This window comes from Lasioglossum baleicum, unplaced genomic scaffold (assembly GCF_051020765.1).
Source record: "Lasioglossum baleicum unplaced genomic scaffold, iyLasBale1 scaffold1339, whole genome shotgun sequence".
NCBI lineage: Eukaryota > Metazoa > Arthropoda > Insecta > Hymenoptera > Halictidae > Lasioglossum > Lasioglossum baleicum.
In genome coordinates this window covers 1-20,760 of record NW_027470398.1, presented here as the reverse complement: position 1 = coordinate 20,760, position 20,760 = coordinate 1, and the positions used below count along the sequence as shown (strand labels likewise).

At 41.5% G+C, this 20,760-nt stretch overlaps 2 protein-coding genes across 2 annotated transcripts; both read left to right on the top strand.

Moving 5' to 3' along the window:
• Window positions 1-810: 810 nt before the first annotated feature.
• LOC143220633 (alpha-glucosidase-like) lies at window positions 811-13,960 on the top strand. The gene is made up of 8 exons (XM_076446250.1): window positions 811-973; window positions 2,852-3,186; window positions 4,710-4,835; window positions 9,653-10,063; window positions 12,005-12,260; window positions 12,872-13,067; window positions 13,293-13,433; window positions 13,870-13,960. Exons 1-8 carry the CDS (start codon window positions 811-813, stop codon window positions 13,958-13,960), a joined length of 1,719 nt encoding a protein of 572 aa, XP_076302365.1.
• Window positions 13,961-17,317: 3,357 nt separating this feature from the next.
• LOC143220635 (maltase 1-like) lies at window positions 17,318-20,756 on the top strand (the record flags this gene model as incomplete). The annotated part of the gene is made up of 4 exons (XM_076446252.1): window positions 17,318-17,474; window positions 19,317-19,504; window positions 20,112-20,387; window positions 20,649-20,756. Coding segments are annotated over exons 1-4 (729 nt in total), but the record flags the coding sequence as incomplete, so codon positions are not given.
• Between the last annotated feature and the right edge of the window lie 4 nt (window positions 20,757-20,760).

The window sequence follows — 20,760 nt, the reverse complement described above, 5'->3', positions numbered from 1 at the left end:
AGATTCCACAAAGCAGTATTATACGAACATTCGTAAAACATTTTACAGAAATAATGCGAAGATGAGAGGAACCTCGCGATACTCTTTGTAGGTAGAGAGACCTCGACGATGAATCGAAAGTGGAAAAAGCGATCTAACATGAACGTATACGTGCAACGATATTCCCGTTGCAGCACGAAAACTGGACTACCTTAAATTTTTATCACGCGAGGCTCGCAATCAGTTCAAAGTGAACGGCAGCTTTTGGACGCGTCGATTGTATCAAAGACAGGCTCGATAATAACGCGGGTTCCCTACGAAAAACAGAGTCGAACACACGTTTTGATAAAATTTAACACGGACGATCGATCGACCAATGCGTGGTCGCCAGCCATTGGAACTCTAGACAGCTGCTCGTTACATAAGGCTGCTATAAAAGAGAAGGAGTCGTTCGATTTCATCGTAGTCGATGTTGCCACGTTGACGAAATAATCCGTGAGAACTTGACCGTCGCGAGATAATTACGATATGCCACGAGGCAACGTAATGCTGCGTTGAACGGTCCAAGTGTGGTCCTGGGAAATAATCGAAGCTGTAATTCACTAGGTCTGATTTGACCCGTGAATCGTTGCCCGGGGTTCGGTCCGCGACTTTAAAATTCATAATTCGGCGAGGCTGTCGCGTAAACAACGGGAACAGAGAGGTATCGAACGGCGAATATCGAGCTACGTGGTTGCGACGTTGTGCACGGGGTGCGCCAAGCCCCAAGTCACGCGACTAATTAGCCGACTAATTTCATATTCACCGGTGCATTTTGTGTATTCAGTGAACATGAGGGTGGCAGTAGTGTTTTGCTTAATGTCGTTGTCCCTGGTCGCCGCATGGGAACCGGCCAGTAAAAACTTGTCCGAGAACATTGTGGACTTCTCGCTCTACCAGATCTACCCTAGAAGCTTCAAGGACAGCGACGGAGATGGCATTGGTGATCTCAAAGGTTCGTTCCCCTTTTTAATAGTCTTTAACTAGAGATAATTAGACGCGCTTTATCTCTGCGTTACTTTGCATCTAGTATACCTATAATTTATAAATTCATTTTTCAACATCATAACTAACTCGCCGGGGTAAAACTCGTCGAAATTCATTTCAAGTAATCGATTGCTCGTTAATTCGGAGTATTATTGCAAAATAATTTTTCATAATACATCGATCCTCTGTGTGAAATACGAATTTCGAATCTAGTTAAATCAGAATCTAGGTAACGTCGAATTTACACTAATTTTCAACCAATGTCGGTTTTAATGACTCCTTTCCCCCATTTCATCACCTTACCGCGACATTGGTCATTTGTTCTACTGCTGGAAAAAAACCCGTCCGTGTAATTAGTCTGGAAACATTCTCGAAACGGTGGAATCGTGTAAGGTCATGGTTCGTAAACGGGATCACAACTGTTTCTCCTTTCCGCGTCTTTTTCTATCTGTTCGGACGATTACGCAAGAACGGTGGCACGGACGAACACGGTGCGGATGTAATTAACAGGGAGACCTAAGCATGGCGGCGTTAATCGAGAAGAAGCAGAGCAAAGCGAGGGACAACCGGCCGCGTACGGCACGACGGAAGAAGTTAATGTCGCTTAAACGTGAAAATAAATTTTAACGAAACGCCCGTTGCGTTCGCCTCTTCCGGCCGCTTTGACGCGGCTTTAAAGCGACGTGTTCCGGAAGAGACTTTCAGCTTTTCCGCCAGAGCTCCAGTCATTACGAAACAAGATTTACAGCCCCGTGACTCGATACGGACGGTGGAATTGGAAAATAATTCGAAGGCCACATATTACATGGAATTTAACGAATAATTTCTCCTCTCTTTCCTTTCTTTTTTCCACTTTTTCTTAATAATCCCGTTAGGAACAAACCTAGTACTTCTTTGAACTTTTAAGAAATTTTGTTTTTCATTATTATACGTCTAGATTCGAGAGGAAACGCGTGTAAGAAAATAAAGTTAACACAGCTTGTTTTTAGTATGCATCGTGTCTTTATCTTCTTACACCAGGGATTCGTGTAAAGTAAAATCAACGTGTCAGTGACGTCTTTTTATAACGACCAAATCTTTCCCTATGTCAGAATTTCATGGATATTAAATGGGTCTCGATGCAAGTTAACGCTGGCAAACATTTTTCATAATTTCTTAGTAAAAGAGCGGAGATTTTAAATTGCGAATAAATTGTACGATTGCTCCAAAGAGGGAAACGAAATATTTTCTCCTCTGTTAGTTTCCCAGGATGAATATTTCTGAAGCAGAATAAAGTACAACGATAACTAGCAACTGTCAGATGACGGGACTAAAAGGATATATGTTTGCGTAGTGGAAGAATGAAAAGTTTGCTGGAAACGGAGAATCAAGAGGGAAAGATCGTAAAAGCATGGTAGATGTTGCCTTGGACATGTAAAGAAATCAGTAATACCCGAGATATTAATAAGTATCCTCATTAACATTTCCTTATTTCTCAAAATCAGCGTCGTCGAGTTATTAGGAAATTCCGCTTAAATAGCAACTCCAAGACTGACCTTTCCGAGTACGACGTACGAAGTAATTCCAATCTGTATAAGATCATCGAATTAGAGACAAAACGATTCATCATGAATTCGTAAAAATTAATTTACACCTCTGTATTCTGAATTTTCGCATTCACCATTACCGATTCTCTGCGAGGAATTACAGATATTCCGAATGAAAATAAGAGAAAAATTAGCGCGAAGTTCAGATAAAATTAACCATTTCGTCCAGCCGGTAATTATTACTCGAATTGAACGAAATTTTTTTTTACCTTAAAAGAAATGTATTTCGTAATCGATTTCGAATTCTTCTTTGACCGCAGGTATCACGAGCAAGTTGGATCATTTGGTCGAGTCGAACATCGATGCGTTCTGGATATCCCCGATTTATCCAAGCCCCATGGTCGATTTCGGCTACGATATTTCAAACTTCGTCGAAATTAATCCTATATTCGGCACCTTGTCGGACTTGGAGCACTTGTTGAAGACGGCACACGAGAAGGGACTGAAGGTTATCCTAGACTTCGTTCCGAATCATTCATCGAATAAGCACGAATGGTTTCAGAAGAGCGAAGAATCGATTCAACCTTATACGAACTATTACACGTGGAAGCCTGGACGATTGGAAAATGGCGTGCGTCACCCGCCGAATAATTGGGTGAGTATCATAATTAAGATCGAATAAAAAAAATCACGACGCGCAGTAATTGTACACATCGAAGCATCGTTTTGCTTCGAAATGAAATCTAATTTCGATGAGAAGTCTAAAGAATCGCGTGTGAGACAGAGCCAAACTCATATGCGAGCATACACCGGTATCGAACAATTTAGAAGTAGGATCTCCGAATTTTGTTTTGGGTTTGTTACATGTACAAGTATTTGTATAATTTCGTTAGATTCGTTTAAAGGTAGACACGGTTTCGTTGCAGATTCGTCAAAGAAATTACTCGTTTAACTTACTTCACTAATTAACTTTATCCGAACAATTGTTACATATTTCTTCTGCGTACCGAATTTGTTACCTGTTAAAATGAAAGTCTTGTACCGATATCGATATTAAAATTGAAGAATTCTACAGCCTGCGATGTAGGGAAATAAATGATGAGCCGACTTTCAAAGATTTTATTTCGAGAAGAGAGTTTCGGATTGTCACTCGTCGTATTATAACTCGATGTATCAGATCGGTATTAGAAAAATCGACGATCGAGGTGGACCAGAAGATAACGGAATGCCTCTAGATCGACAGGTTTCAGCGATTTCGAAGATTCTATCAGGTTCGATTGGCGAGGAGCTCGATAAAAGTTTGCGATCGACCCTGCTCTTCGGTTTCTTGGTAGAAGCCGAAACGTTACAACTTTACTCTGTAGCGCGAGGAACTTCGTCACGACCTGTAATAGGATGGTTGCTTTCAGTTTTCTCGCGAGTCAATCCTACACCTTGTGAGCAATCGAAAAAGTAGCGAATATAAACACGAAAGAATAACGGGAAAGTAAAAGGTGAAAATATGGCACATGATTTTCCAAATCTGCGGGACGACTTATTAAGTGTTTCTTGAGAACAGAGATGTCTCTTGCAGAATTTCTACAAGTGGGATACAACGATGAAACCGGATAGAATAGTTTTAAATATTTTTAGACTTTTTTCTGTTCTGAATTTTCTGTTTCGTTGCTATGATTCGACCAAATTTTCCGAATATTTCCATCACGCGAATAATGCATTTACGTTCGAACTTTACGTTTCCATTTCGTCCGTCAACGTACATACTTGGAATTGAGAACAAAACTACGACACTGCGACTGTTCACGCATTTTCGAACAACTCGCCTATCATTTTAATACGTATTTCTCTTATACTGATTTATATTATTTTAATTTATATTATTGAAGCTGTATCGCGCGAAACCGAAAACCAACCTTCCTCGACTTGCCAAGTGATAAGTTTTCATGACTTAGATCATAGTGTCACTTTCGAATCGTTATTCAAATGTCTACCAGGTGTATCCTCGTTTCAAATTCAATCTCACGTATCGAAAAGACACGCATTTTATGGCTGATTATTATTAATTGCCGTTATTAGAAGTCCAGTTAATTTAGTTCGATTAAAAAGTGATTTGAAAAATTTGCGAAACTTTCTTCGTATCCCATACACTTTGCAAATTCACGAACAAGTATTTGTGTACAGGTGAGCGTGTTTGGTGGATCAGCATGGACTTGGAGCGAGAAGCGGCAGGCGTATTATCTTCACCAATTCGCACCGGAACAACCGGATCTGAACTACCGTAGCTGGGACGTAGTGCGAGAGATGAAGGTGAGTATCTTTGCGAAAGTATCAAATAGTCGTAAATGAAACCTACGTCCCTCGTAGTTGGTTGTAAATATCTAGGAAACTAGTTCGTGTCCCGGTTCATATCGAATTGCGAAAAATAGATGGCTACACGTATCTCTACGCAAACTCGAATCGTTCGCAAATCCTTTTGTCTCTAATAAGCAAGCCTCGCGGTCTCGATCCGAGACCTACACACAGACTGTAAGATTTCTGAATGGAACGGTCGACTGTAGCGTACAGATTTTAATTAACGCGTGCTAGAAAATGATTTCGTCCCTTGTCGCATCAAATACGAATTTCTATTCCAATATTTCACCGAATTACGAAATCGCAGCTTTATCCATGTGTTTGCTAAAGATATTTTTACGACGATTGTAATTTATTGTACTCAAGATAGAATTTCCTCCTTGAAGGTATGAGGTTTATCGAATGTCAATACCTGGATTTCTCGATATCTATTATAGATATAACATATATATCGTGACTGTAATATATACTCGACATTTCAAAATTGCAGGCGAACAATTAACCATTAACCACAATTTTGTCGTGAAATCGAGACGAACCGAATTCTTCGATTCGCATTGCGTGTAACTATGTTTTCTTTCATCATTGTTCCAACACTACATCGCAAGACCGAAATTCCCGTTTCTACTTTCGATTTTGCCACAGATAAATAATATCTAAATACTACGACGTCGAATCTTTCTTATTTCGTGAAAGGAATATTTCTCCTACTACTCGTAGATATTTACGCAAACATTTCAGATATTTAAAACATTTCTCATTGTATTCTTCAATATTCGTAGATTACGCGATCATTTTTGCTCGCGTGAGTTCTCTAAACGATTTCGCATAGGCATAATTTCCACACAAAGAATGTTCCTCGGGGTGAAATTAGCCGCGGTCTCATTGTCAGCAATGAAATGCCAATTTCGCCTCAAAGTTTCCCCTGTCGAAATTAGGCGGAGACAGACAATTGTACCAAACCGCATCGTCGACGAGTTATGTCGATGAGAGCAGGCGTACCCATTACGTATAACTTCGTTTAAACCCGTGTCCGAAACTGATTAAATTTCCTAGGTGAAACGACGGCCACGTTATCAACCGATCTAGTTATCTCGCTACTTGGAGTAATCTTAACAGATTTAAGTGTAAAGCCAGTAGTCGCAGTGATAGGAGGTATCTTTTTATCTGTCCTATCGATGCTCCTTATTATCGGACGAGTTAATTTGCTGAAATCACCGCTCGCGACATCGCAAAGTGTTATTCTGCCGCGTCTTCGTTTCTCTAATCCGACGTGATTGACAGTTTTGGAATTTTCCACAACAAAATTATCGTCTTTTCTTCGATCTACGACGTTCCGTTTCGGAAGAATAAATAAAACGTACGCGTGATGTGTCACGAATCGGAGAAATAAGTTGCGAGAAATAAAAAGGATACGCGTCACGCCTAAATAATATGTAATATAAATCTGTACATGTTTGCTCGTAAACAACTAAATATACGTCATAGGAACCCCGATACAGGATTTTCTTTTCATCGCGTTACCCTTACGTTCACAGAGATTACGGATCACGTTGGATTATTGCCAGGCCGGAAATAAATCCCGTTTGTATACAATGAACACGGGTCCTGTTCATTCCCTTCGAACGATACTTTGCGTGTCAGGTGTGAAAATTATGGCCACCTAACACGACTGGCTTTCCCTCGAGAAACAAATTTATTCTCGCAGATTTTTGCTCTTTTATTCCCGTCTTGTTTCTTCCTCTCCATTTTTTTCCCATCCTCCTTTATTTCTTCTGCTTTTCGAACGGCTGATAAATCATCGACAATGATCAATCTCGTCGGACGTCGTCATTAACCGGAGAGCCAACAATTAGCGTCGTAATAAATCAACGACCAAGCCACGGTTCAACAGACAGCCATTACTCGCTACGGTTTCACTTTTTTCCAGCAGACGATGTCGAAGATGCGATCATTTCTGTCGAGGTTGCCGGCTTGCCGACGCACGACCACTCGATGACAGAGCGTTAGAACGAAACAAACGACGAGAACTATAGCTACTTGTTGGCTCAACGTGACTTTCATCCATTTTTATGTTCCGATTCATTGAGTGATTTTCCGAGGATTGCGAGTCATCGTTGATATTGAACTGTGCTTCGCCATGCCACATCTCGGCGTGCAAATTTCTTTTACGCTTCGCCAATGTTCGAATATTTTTCATACTCTAATAAAATGTTATTCGTTAATACGCGACTTTCGCAAAGTTGTCGGACATTTTATCGCCAAAAGGAAAACACGAGAAATATTTCATTTGAATGGGAATAAAACGGGCAACTCGTTATTTCAGCATTGTTATTTCTCACACCCGTTATTATACTATTTTATCCTATCGTTGTATCGTTGTATTACCGCGAGGCAATTATTCTGTCCGTTTATTCGTTTCTCAAATCTCAGCGAAAATTTGCCGTGCAAATAAAAATTCAGTTATAGAACGTCAACGCCGCGATAAAAATGAATTCACTCGTGGGGCATTAACTCGCGAAAGTGAACCAAGACGGAAACGCACCGCGTTAAAGCGGTTTTCAAAAGTGTGTCTGGACGTCTCTCGCCTCTGCGTTCTCTGCTTCTGTGCGTGAGAAGTTGGAATATCCAGCGGTGTGAAATATTTAAACCTGCCGTGAAATTCTCGAGCGACCCAAATCCATTCGCAATACCAGCGGTGACCTGGTGATTTTTTCCGGATTTTCGCGGTAAATTTGAATTTTAATAGCCGGGAATACGTGATCCGATAAAATTCGACGGACATCGGAAAAACACGGCCGGTTAAATCCAACGGAGAGCGGTCGAGATTTCAAGACTAAAGCTGCGTTACCCGCGAGCGGAATTATGAGTAAATATACGCGAGATAGAGGAATTTCGGCAAACGAGAAAAGATAAAGTCGGCGTGGCTCAATCAAAGATATGCGAAATACTCTTGAGACGTCTAACGCGACTAAAGTCTAACGGGTTTGTGTCGAGGAAGAGGAATTTAGGATTAAAAATTTTCCGAGAATCGATTAAATTTTCGTACGAGCGTAGAAATTATATTTCAAGGTTGCGACTTAAATATTCGTTTAATTCACGCTCGACAAGTTAAGTAGGAAAGCTCGATTCTTCCACCTTCACCATTGAGAGAAAATATTTAACCGGAAATGGCTCCGAGAGTTAAATAGAATCCTAACGACGCAGTGAACCGAAATACGCAACACTATCTTCGATAAACAGCAATCAAGGAACGAGCATGTTCAATTTCATCGACGAAATCTCGAAACATATCGAGGCTCGCTGATTGATACTAGTCGGACGTACGTTGCTGTGCCATCTTTCACCTACGATTACCTGTAGAACTCACTAGCACGATATTGACATTTCTGTACAGAAACCCAATGAACCCGACATCTCTACCGGCTGTATAGAAACTATTCGTGTGTAATGGAGGAGATATACCGGCACGCAGCGAAACGTAATATGGCGTGCAAAGATTCGAATTCGGTAATAGTTGTCTAAATCAGGAACGCATCGTTACGGTTCGTGGGAATCGCACAGAACGCATGGTCGCGTGCACCATTGTTTAAATCGCGTTGCAACGAACGCAAATAAAGACTGTAGGTCATTAGATCAGTCTTAATTGAAACGGACCGTGATAAATGACGCGAACAGAAATCTAACGTGGCAGGAAGCGCGACTCCGTCATCGAGGTGAAATTGGTTAAATTGTAGCTATTACTACAACACGAATACATTATAAGGAACGGGATCAAAGTTGATTATTCTTTTCCACTTACTCCGTACAGAAAAGAAGGAAAGACGAAAATAAATAAATCGGAGATATAGGAAATCTACGAACTGGATTTACGCGCAAGAAGACGTGAAAATTTTTTCGGAATTGTTCCTTTCTTAGGTGCAAATGCAATAATAGCTTTGGACTATTGTTCGTAATATATGGAAATAATAATGCCGTGGGATCGAAAAGATCGATTATTCGTGGAATTTTTATTCGCGTATAATTTCGCAGTGAGGTATAATCGATTTCTTAAAGGAGATTTATTTCCACGAGACGTTTCGGTGAAGTAATCATCGTCTTGTTTCTCCGAGATCACTTTCGATCGGTAAGAAATGTTCGTTCGGTACGTGTTTCGCTTCTGCGTAAGTCTCGTTTCATCTTTTTCTGTAGCTGAACGTAATCGTTTCACTGAAACAATTCGACGGACTGTATGGTGCCCGAGAGTACGCGAGTCGTTAATTTAATCATCGGCCGAACGGACCTTCGTCTCGTAAAAAATTTCATCTTCGAAAAAAATCACCAAGAACGAAACTGACGATGTCGGTTTCGCGGCGTTCTCCGATATTCCTGTGATTTTCACGTACGATCACGTATCGCGTGCACTACGTGTTACTTGCGTTAGTCGCTTGCGTGTTACATTTAATCATAGCGCCGATTCATAGTTGCAAGAAAAGGTTCCAATTGTACCTGTTCTTCGCGGAAAGTATGCTTATTAATGGTACAATTAAAATCTAAAATTGTATTAAAATTGTACTAAAATTGTACTAAAATTGTACCAAGTAAGTGAAATTAAGAGAGGAATTTAGACGGTAATTTAGCATACTAATGATATTCCAGGAAATCGAAATTTTCTCACACATGGAATACGATTTTTCGCGTTTATGAGTTTATTTTAAGCAGTTTCGTTTTTTATACCCAATTTTTAAAATCCTCGACGTCGCTCATGCTCCATGCTTGTTAATGTGTTACAGAACGTTCTGAGATTCTGGCTGAAGAAAGGTATCGATGGGTTTAGAATGGATGCCATACCTTTCCTTTTCGAGGACGATCGATTCTTGGACGAGCCTCTAACCGGCAACACCGACGACGCTAATAAATTCGAGTACACCAAGAAGATATACACCCAGGACCAACCAGGTACTTACAAGCAAATCCTTGGCTGGAGACAGGTCTTGGACGAGTTTGAGCAGCCAAAGTTTATAATGATCGAGGCCTACACCAACATGTCGATGACGATGAAGTATTACGAGTACGGGGCGCATTTTCCCTTCAACTTTGGGATGATCGTGGACGTGAACGGGAGTTCGACAGCGTCGGAGTTGAAGAAAACGGTCGACTCGTGGATGTCAAATATGCCGGCTAATACAATTCCTAATTGGGTGGTAAGACATTTTCGTGTGTTTCCAAAAATTTCAACGAAGCATCGAGAAACTCGGAAGTCGGACTTTCGAGTATCCCGCGTCTTGAAACAGAGACTATCGATATTCCCAGGCGTTCGATCGGTCTTAAACCGGTACCGCGATTTCACGATGCTACGAATTGAAAATTCGTTGACCCGGGAATGGCACACGTGGACTCCTCGATACGTTAGCAATCGACAAAGTTCCGAGATGTCAAGACGATCCAAGGAGAGTTAGATTCGAGATAGTCCCTTTTATCGTTTAATCGTTTCTTCTTTGTTTCAATTATCTTACGAGTCGCGTAATTTCATCGATTTTACGAATCTTCTGCCAACGTGATAACGCTATAAACCGGAACACCACGGAAATTCGCATTTCGACACTTTCGAACGCGGTTATCGGTTCCTTCGAGCCACCTCGGGGAACTCTAAACTTTCCACGGGTAAATCCTCCTCCGTTCTAGCATCCACGCATTTGCCAGCACGAGAAAGTTCGGCGACGCGTCGGTAGGTCGTAGGAAAATCGAATTACCCTCGAAGGTAAACGCTCGTCTCGCGAAATCGGTTGAGCTCGCTCGTTCGGAAAAACGGCTGGATGGTCCTGGCTGTTTCGAATTCGAGGCTCTGCCATTGAACGACGGCGGTTACGCGTGAACGAGCTTGAAAAATGCCTGCAAGGGAGCAAAACGAGCCTTTTCCCTCTGGCGTTCTTCGAATTCCACGGACGCATCGGGGTTCATCGAGCCTGCGTGTGCATCGGGCGTTCGATCGTGAAATTTCAAGCCGGAAAACCGATATTTCCGTGTCGAGGAAAGCCAACAATGCGAAAAAACGTTTTCAGAGAAAAAGGGAGAAGAAATTCGCGAGAAAAAGCGCGAAATTCTCCGTTCGTATCTCTGATAATAGAGTTACTACCACCTATCCAACGAATCGAAGGCTCCATCAAATTCGAGCCTGGTTAACGGCAGCGTAGTTTAAGTGGTATCAGTGTTACACGCACGAGTGACAGTTAATTACGTCGATTACTAATAGGACAGTTTGGCTGGAGAAAACACGATGCGACGGTATCGGGCTCAGAGCCAGATCCTCGTGATATTAACGACGATAAAGCTTCGTTCGAATTAAGAATTCCATCGTTTAAATGGTAAACTAAATTAAGAAACAAATATTTCATGCAAAACTGACTCGTTGACATTTAGTCTGCAGGGTGTTTCGTAACATGTAGGCGCAACCTGGGAAATGAATTATTCATGGAAATATGTATTCTGCGATAATTTATGAGAGAAATGTATCTCTTTGTAGGCGTTTCCTTTGTAACGGATATCTTCATTCTGCAACAATCTGATTATATCCCTTTTTCTGTTTCCCCCTTCGTATACATCATTTTCATAATATTACACGCGATTCAGCATAGACGACACGTATCACGGCGATTTCTTTCGGCGAACGGTTGTTAAACGAATGAATTGGTCGTTAATCATATCACGAAGGATTTATGGATTATCGAGCTCGGTTTCCATAACTAACTACGTTTATTTAAACGCTGCAACCTATAACAGCTAGAAAAGCAGACGCGGCGTATATCTAAACTAGGAACGCTGCAGCGTTGGTAAATTAAATAAACGAAAAACAGAGAAAAAAGAAGAAAAATAACGACGCAATGAATAAAACGTATGTAAAACCATAAAGCCATCAACCAAGAGAGAACATTTTATTTTGAAAACAAATGCAAATAGATTCAAGAATAACTCGTATTATTTCGGGACTGCCGTTTCCGGATTTAGTGCTCGCTGTAAACAGGTTCGATTAACTCGAGATTTAACGTTTTTCGCGTGACCCTCTTTTGCTACCTCTGCTTTGTCAATGCTGTCAAAGAATTTGTTGAAAGACGACGAAAGTCGATGAAGCATCTGACATTTCACAGGCCGGGAACCACGACCAACCGAGGCTGGCGACGAGATTCGGTCAAGAACGAGCCCGTGCCATCACCATGATGACGCTTTTGCTACCAGGTGTCGGCGTGACATATAACGGAGACGAGATCGGTATGGAGAACACTTGGCTCTCGTGGGAAGACACGCAAGACCCGCAAGGGTGTAATGCCGGTAAAGAGGGTTACGAAGCGTACTCCAGGGATCCCGAAAGGTCACCGTTCCAATGGGACGATACCACTTCCGCCGGTGAGTTTTCGACTTTTGACCGAAGGAAACGCTTTTTCGGTTAATCGCCGAAACGAGTTCCTCGAGGCATAAATCCTCGAAGGAAAACAGTTTTTCGCTGACACGGTTTGACAAATATCCTTATTTTTACACCATAGGAATGATCTCGATTCTTTAGATAATAATCATGTCATGGGAGATAACGATTTTTATATATTTCTACTTTGTTGAACGAAGATTAGTATTACTCAACCGTGAACACACGGAATATTTTGATGGTCGCGTAGCAGACACGTGACTAGGATTACGTATAACAATAAATCGTGGTAATTCGTTAACGCGATTTATATAAATCGCAACGACACCGATAAATAGCTATCTTAAGAGTTCCTTCGTAATAGGGAAAAATAATGCGAAGGAATGTTTGTCGTATCGAATCCATCTTGAACAAAAATGAACTTGACACGTTATCGTTGTTGCGATAACTCCTCCATATTACGCGTTTGTGTATTTCTACCGATACGATATCACCTCTCTAGCGAAAGTATAATTAGTAAACTGGCCTCTGAAACATTTACCATCGCGATTGAAACGACACTGGCGAAACCATAACGAACGATCACGATTCGCAGGTTTCTCCACGAACCCCAAAACTTGGCTCCCAGTCAACGATAATTACAGGATCGTTAATCTGGCCGCCGAGAAGAAGGACAAGAACTCGTACTACAACTTCTACAAGAAAGTCTCGGCGTTGAAGAAGTCGCCGTATTTTAAACGGGCCAGCTTAATTACGAAGCTGCTGAATGAGAACGTTTTCGCCTTTGCCAGGTAAAATGGCGTCGGCGCAATACGCGACAAAATGGCGCCGACGCTTAACGTGACTGCCGGTTGATCACGAACATTGCGGTCAAACGACGATCAGTCCCGTAGCGATTAAGCGTTACAATTGGTTTATCGGTATCGTAAAAAACGCATCGATACGATCGATCGTCGTTGAGCGTTCTTTTATCTGTGAAGCTGCTTCGTAACAAGCAACGAACTTACATTCTTCAGGGAAACCGAGGGCCATGGGTCTGTTTACGCAGTAACAAACTTCGCGAACGCAGAAGAAACGGTGAACTTATCGGCGTTCGATAACGTATCGCGCCAATTGAATGTGTATTACGTCACTGCTGGCTCTGCTTTACTTTCCGGGTGAGTGTATACGTTTTTTTCTCTCCATTGTTTACCTAACTCGCGTCGACGCGATGATAAATCTATGCACTCGTGTCGCGTATCGCGTAAGCTTCTTGCTTCGATTTAAAGAGGGGAAAGGAAGCGAGGGAAAATGATAGGAATTTTCAGACGAAGCTGCATGTATTCCGATTCTCGTTAGAAAACTTTTGTTCCCGTCCCGTTTCCGTTGTTCTACATTAAGCTCGACAAAGTTTCCGTTCATCGAGTCTCCGTGAGAAGCTTTCCTCGCAAACCATGTCGCTTCCTTTCGTCGATCGTCGCATATCGGTTACGCGTGTGCGCTATGAATCTTAAAATCCAACGTCGACCAAAGTTGCTTAAACCTGAGAATGAAAATCCACTTTGCAAATGCCTTCCGATTAATGTCAGACATCTTCGTTTGTTGGAAACACAGGGACATAATCACCGACATCCAGCATGTACGGATTCCCGCCTTGGGGCTGGCGATCTTGATCACACCAGGTGCTAAATTTGGAAACGAATAAATCCATCCTGGTTATTACCATTTTCTCAGAGAGACGGAAGAAGATTTTCACGCATCGTCATAATACAATTCCGTTGTATGTTCAACTAATTAAAGTAATTTCGAGAATATACCAGATTTCTGACTTTTAATCCTTCGCCTCTCTTCGTGCCCTCTCCTTACTTTCGCAAAATAGTTCATCGTACTTCCACGCGAGTATACGTATAAAGTGTAACAGTATCAGAAACTGCGATATTAAATCGTAACGCTAAAATTTGCATTATTGCATCTACGAAGGAAATATAATTTGTAACGATATTCAACCACGGGCGTGTACGTATCCTCCCGAAAACCACGCGCTTCACAACCTGTCCCTCCTCGCAAACCGAATTGAACGAGTAGCGCTCTTACTCGAATTATCCATCAGGAAGCCACACCGAAATCTGTCACCTGTCGACATTCATCCGTCAAAGCTAGGAAAAAGTATCGATTTTGACGCCAAACGTTTCAAAAACATCTGCAGCGTTTCAAACGAAAATCCCACGAGTTCCAAGCCGTGGACGTGGCAGAGAATCAGCGTTTCAACACGGCTCGTCGAAAAGACAGCCACGGGTCAAATTGGCCGAAACTCGCGATACGAATCGAGGACCAGATTCGATTAACCGGCCTTTCACTTTTTTCATTTCTTTTTTTTCCCCTTTTTTTCTTTTTTCCCCGCCCGAAGGTAAAACTGGCCTAAGAGCGTGAACGGAAGCGGTCGCGTATCGGTTCCAACATCGACATGGCCACGTCAATCTGCTTGCCGATTATGATCGTCGCGGGATGTGTCCATGCTGGATCTTGTTCACGGCCTACACGAATTTCGTTCCTCGACTTTCGCGAATACCTACGCGGTCGATGATTTCAATGATGCTGATCTCGCTGGTTTCCCTTGTCACGCGGCCAAAAACTTAACTCTTCGAGCTTCATTCCGAACGCACACACGACGTCGAGTGACGAATTCGGATATTCGAAGGTTGAAAGAGGGATAACGGATATACGGGAAAATTGCTCGCGTATTGAGCCAATATTACGAAATATTTACACCTGTATATGCACCTGTGTGACGCTGTTTAAATACTTTTAAATCCGAACGGCGAATCGAGATAATCTGCTTAATGTCGACCACGTCGCTTCGCTTTTTCGAAGATTAAACAGCAGCTGCCGCAATGTATAACTTTGATAATATTTGGGACTTTCGAATTATTTTTGAAATTATAGTATGAGCGAAAAGTGTACAAGAGCCAATTTACTTTTTCAGACCGAGATCTTTCCTTAAAGTGGGCAAAGAGTTCTGGGAACACACCCGCGACAATTGATTCAACATTTGAAGAAATAAAGAATCGCGATCACGATAATTTACTTTTATTTTTGGAACACACTTTTGGACGAATCGAATTAGATGTAACTCGATTTCTTGTTTAATCTGTGCGTGTTTAATTTAAGACCTCAACTACTTATCAAGGTTGAAGACTCTATCGTATAAGATCGAAGTTTCAGGTAAATAGAATTTGCAAACGAACAGAGACGCTATAAAATAAGTTTCACTTTCACCAAGTACCAATTCCTTCACCTTAGCGAGTATGCAAATATTTTTTTGTCGTTTCGATGTCGTTAAGTAATTATCAGTATCATAATAAATAGTGTGTAACATATTCAAATGGGTGCGATTAAAATAATTACGTGATATTATGATAATAATTATGTTCACGTTGAATAAGAGTCACGTAACTTGCCAATAACGAAATTATTGATATCGCAACAAGTATTTTCTTCTGTAGTTGGCGTATATTCCTTCTAGCGGTGAAAATTTGCTATTTGGAAGTTAAAATTCACTAGCCGAAAATGAAATCACGCGCTTTGAGATCTTCGCCTAAATTTCATTCTGAGTAATGAGATCACCGGTTATTTTGCCGCTTCCAAACGAAAAAGAGAAAAAAACATATCTCTTTTCGCTACAGATAGTTTCTATAGGACCTAATCCCGACCGTTTTCACGGTTTCCAATTTTCACGAACCTCTGCCACGTTCTTCGATAAATAGACATGATTTGTCGTGTTATTCGTGTCACGGCGGATTATATTTTCAATATTTATGATTCGCGATTAGCTTAGCTTTACTCCACCGAATTCAGGGTGGAAGGTACGATAAGATAAGATTCACCGTAGGATCACCTAAAAGCATTAATGTACCAGAACTTGTACCGTTTTCGTTACTGACAGGTACATCATGAATTTAATATACTTTTCGCTTTCAGAACATGTACCAAATGTATCTTAGTGTATCGGAACAACGAATCGCTCTTTACAATAGATTTCGCATCTTAATTATTCGAATAATTGTTCGATTCGATGATTTATCTGCACTTTATCCCTTACTTTTCGCGGGAACATTTAAAAAGCCGTGTCTCCTAGATCCTTCGCTGACCACAATCGCTATCGTGATATTATCAAGGACATCGAGGTAATCCCAAACTATTTGACCGAACATGCAACGAACGATTAGTTGAAATAAAGAAAACTGTCACATTCTGGATTGCATCTTGAAAAGGAAAACAGCATTAATCTAACTCCGACAAGAGGTAATTTGACTTCCCGATTTCTAAACGAAAAAAAAAAAAAGAAAAAAAAGAAAAAAGGCATCGCATGCAATTCGCACTCTGTATTCGTTCACTGACAATCATCGTTGCGAACCGAACGCGAGAATCCCAGACATTTTCCATAGAATACGCCAAGGAAAATATCTTCCTTCGTTTGGTGGTTGTGTACAGAGGAAACTTTGGTGCCACTTCGAATCGTCTGTCGTGGCCTAGAAGAGCTGGCGACTCGTTTTCGCGATCATATCCCGTGAAATTTCTCTACTGTTCTCCCAGCGAGGACGGGAACTTTTATCAAATTTCCACTGGACAGGACTTTGCTCGTGTAAACTTTGGAAGAATTTCGGCTCCGAATCGCTCGTTTCGTGAAATATTTAATACGACTCGACAACGCGTACGCGATCGTTCGGCTCTACCTACGATTAAAGCCCCGAGATCCTTTTCCAGCACGCTCCGAAAACAATGGCCACGTAGAATTTCCAATTCGCTACGTTTCTACACGCTGAACAATTTCGTCGAGTTGTCGGTGGATAGAGATAGAGGAACAATGGGAGGAGCCTTGAAATCGCCTCATACAGGTTCAGGCCTCTTCCTTGAATCGTCTGGTGCAATACGACGATACGGCGTTATCTATCGTGACTTTTTCCCTGCTCGGATGATAAGGACACGCGAATCGGAGTTCTTTTTTACCGTCGAAGCAAGCATATAAGGAGGCGGCATGATCCCGCGCCGCATCACTCAAATCATGAAGAGCATCAGCCTCGTGGTCGTACTCGTGGTCGCGGTCGGTCTGGCCGCCGGCGAAATAAAGAACAAGGGATGGTGGAAAAACGCGGTGTTCTATCAGATTTATCCAAGGAGCTTCATGGATGCGAACAACGACGGGATCGGTGACTTGGCAGGTAGGAACTTGGCAGAAAACGCTAGGATCGTTCCGGTGCCCGTTAACGTTCCGCGACACGCGATCCGTTCGTTGGATCCGTTCCCGATGGTGTACGCGATATGTTCGCGGAGAGACTGACGCGACGGGATCGTGATCGAAACGATCACAAAGCTGGTATTCGTGAGGACGGAATAAAATTTCGTTACGCGTCATAACCCTGTCTGTGTATCTAGCAGCGCAAGGTTTACGGTAGTTTATTACGCTCGAAACTGCTAGGAGACGAGGGGTGTAGAATGTGTTCCTTTTGAGGGAAGAAGAACGATAGAGAAAAGAACAGAGAGATCGATGGTATAAATATCGATGACGGTTCTGCGAGTAGTTCGCGTTGAATCGAGGCAACAAAGAATTAAATAGACAAATTACCTGGGAACTGCTCGTGTGATTGGAATCGAAATCAATTACAGTTCCTTCGGTAATGTATAACGATATTCAAGAAGATGCATAAATTGATTGGAGGCAGTGAGCACCGCGTGTCGCTAACTTGAAACCTGTCCAAGGTTCGATCGCGATTATCGATAGTTGTTACTATAATTGTAGAGCGAAATAATATGGCTGATAAGGAAAATGAGCGAGAGTAAGTGGACAAATAATAAGCGTACTTGGGATATTTACGAATAGGTTTCTTTGTCGACCAAACGTGAGATTACCGCGCGATGATCGTTCTGTATTTTCTGAAATAACATCTATCGTTGAATCCCGTTGTTCCGTCTGCCTGGTTTAGCAATATTTAATTGCACTTCTGGCATCCTACTTCCTTTCTTTAATGTGCGTGATGTAACGCGTCGTGTTCGAATGCTTGAAAGCGATTAAAAGGACGCGTGAAATTCCACGGAGAGCCTCGTATGCGCAATGGTAGATTAGCAGGAGGTCGATGATTATTTATTTAAAAATACTCGGAAATTAACTCGAGTAACACTTAGCTAGAAATGAAACAATGACCAAATTAACGCGGCAATTACTTTTATCCTATCCGTCGCTTCGTTGCTTTATTACACATATTTTCGTTCTTACCGCAAATGTAAACTTTGAATTCTCATAAACAGTTTTACCAATTAACGAAATATAAATTGCAGCATTGCGAGGGATTTTACTTCGAATTATCTACGTATCGAATAAAATGGCCAACAGATCGTGAAAATCATTATTAATTTCGATCGAAATTCATTTCTGCCCAAGCTATTCCATTTTGTTGTACTTCAATCTACTTCAACGCGCTGTATTTTATTTTTGTCACTATTATTTTTCTTTCCTTTTCTTTCTATTTTCCCCGACTCGTGAAACGATAAGATTTTTGCTGAATCATTATACTCACATACATTGGTTAATATGGACAGGATTCGCATTATCACTTACCTGAAACAGAAAAGATTGAACACGTTAATAAATAACACTTTAGGCAGTTGTTTCGAGTTATATGTTAAAACGTTATTCACTACTTTCTTTCCCTTTCTCTTTTCGCTCTCTTTTCCTTTCTGGACAATTTTCTGTCCTCAGACAATTAAAACTTACTCGTTATTACCGTTATAACGTTTCTCATACGGTTTCGAGACGTTGAGGCAGCAACTTGGCTTAATGTCACGTTTCCAGTTTTTACAAATCAAATGCTATATGCTCGTATAAATGGTGATCGAACCGTTGTGTATTTGCGGTGGTAATCGTAATGTCTCTTCAACTGAACATTGGTACGCAATTTTGGGATGACCGGGGCATTGATCGAAATATTATTATTTATTACGATATAACTCTCTTATAGACATAAAAATTAAGAATCTATCGTAATTTATTTTTAATTCCCCGACAGGCATTACGAGCAAGCTTGAACATTTCAAGGAGTCTGGAATAACGGCAGTCTGGTTGTCGCCGATTAATAAAAGTCCTAACAAAGATTTCGGATACGATATATCGGACTTTCGAGACATCCAACCAGAATTCGGTACCCTGGCCGATTTGGAAGCGCTCGTGAAAAGAGCACACGAGTTGGGTGTGAAGGTAAAAGCTACGATTTAGCGCAAGAGAACGCGTATTATGAGAAACGGGAAGTTGCTTCAAGGGTATGGGGGTCTCTTCCCACGGTTCACGTTTACGCCGGTTGTATCCCGTGTGTCGTGCATCGGCTTTGGTCGAGTACTGGTAGGGACGAACAGAAATAGAAGGGATGCGATTCGACGTGGGCCTGCTAGTGGACTCGTCGATAAGGTTGTCTAGCAGTCTAGCTTAGAACTTGTGTATATACGAATCGAAGGGTTTGAATCGAGAAATAATGCCGCTACAAGGGAACAGATCGCGATTTTACGACCTTGAATCGAGACTCGTATCAGCATACGCTGAACGCCGAGACAATCAAGCAGTAAATTCACGAAGAAAATCGCGTTGAAAATGGTCCTATCGAACGAGATTAGTCAGTCTTACATTTGACTCCGAATAGCCATAAACTAATTTGTCCGGCAACGAGTCACTTCGTTGGTCTTGCTTGTCACTTACGAGATTGTGCACGGAGAGATGATGAACAGCAAGTTCGCTGGGACAAATGTGATATAGTCGCGCACACTTCACACGAACGGGAGCAATATTGAAAATGCTGTGCGAATCTTTTCAGGTTATTCTAGATCTCGTTCCTAACCACACTTCGAATCAACATACGTGGTTCAACAGCAGCCTGCACAGTGAAACAAAATATGCCGATTATTATATATGGCATGACGGTATAACTGATAAGGACGGACAGCGTAAACCACCTAACAATTGGGTTAGCGTTTTCAACGGTACGGCATGGACGTTTCACGACGCAAGGAAACAATACTATTTTCACCAATTCTATCCTGAACAACCAGATTTAAACTACAATAATTCACAAGTGCAGACTGAAATGAAGGTACAGTCCCATTTATCTCATGCATATCGCTGAAACTAATTTGGAAATAACGCAAAACAGAATCTCGTTCCATTCCGATTGTCATTTATTGTTGGCAAAGGTATCATGATTAAATCGATATTGGCTCGCAGAAAAATAAGACGAGAAAAAGTGAGAAAATATCTAATTAACGGATAATAATGGTTTGTTACGTATAACGCTTTTTTCGGTGACATAAGACCAAATAATCCCGAATTATTTCTATTCCTTTTACTTTTACAGGATATAATGAAGTTTTGGTTGGATAAGGGAATTGACGGTTTTCGCATAGATGCTGTACCACACTTGTTCGAAGGTGATGTAACGATAGATGAGCCACTTTTAAACTTGCCTG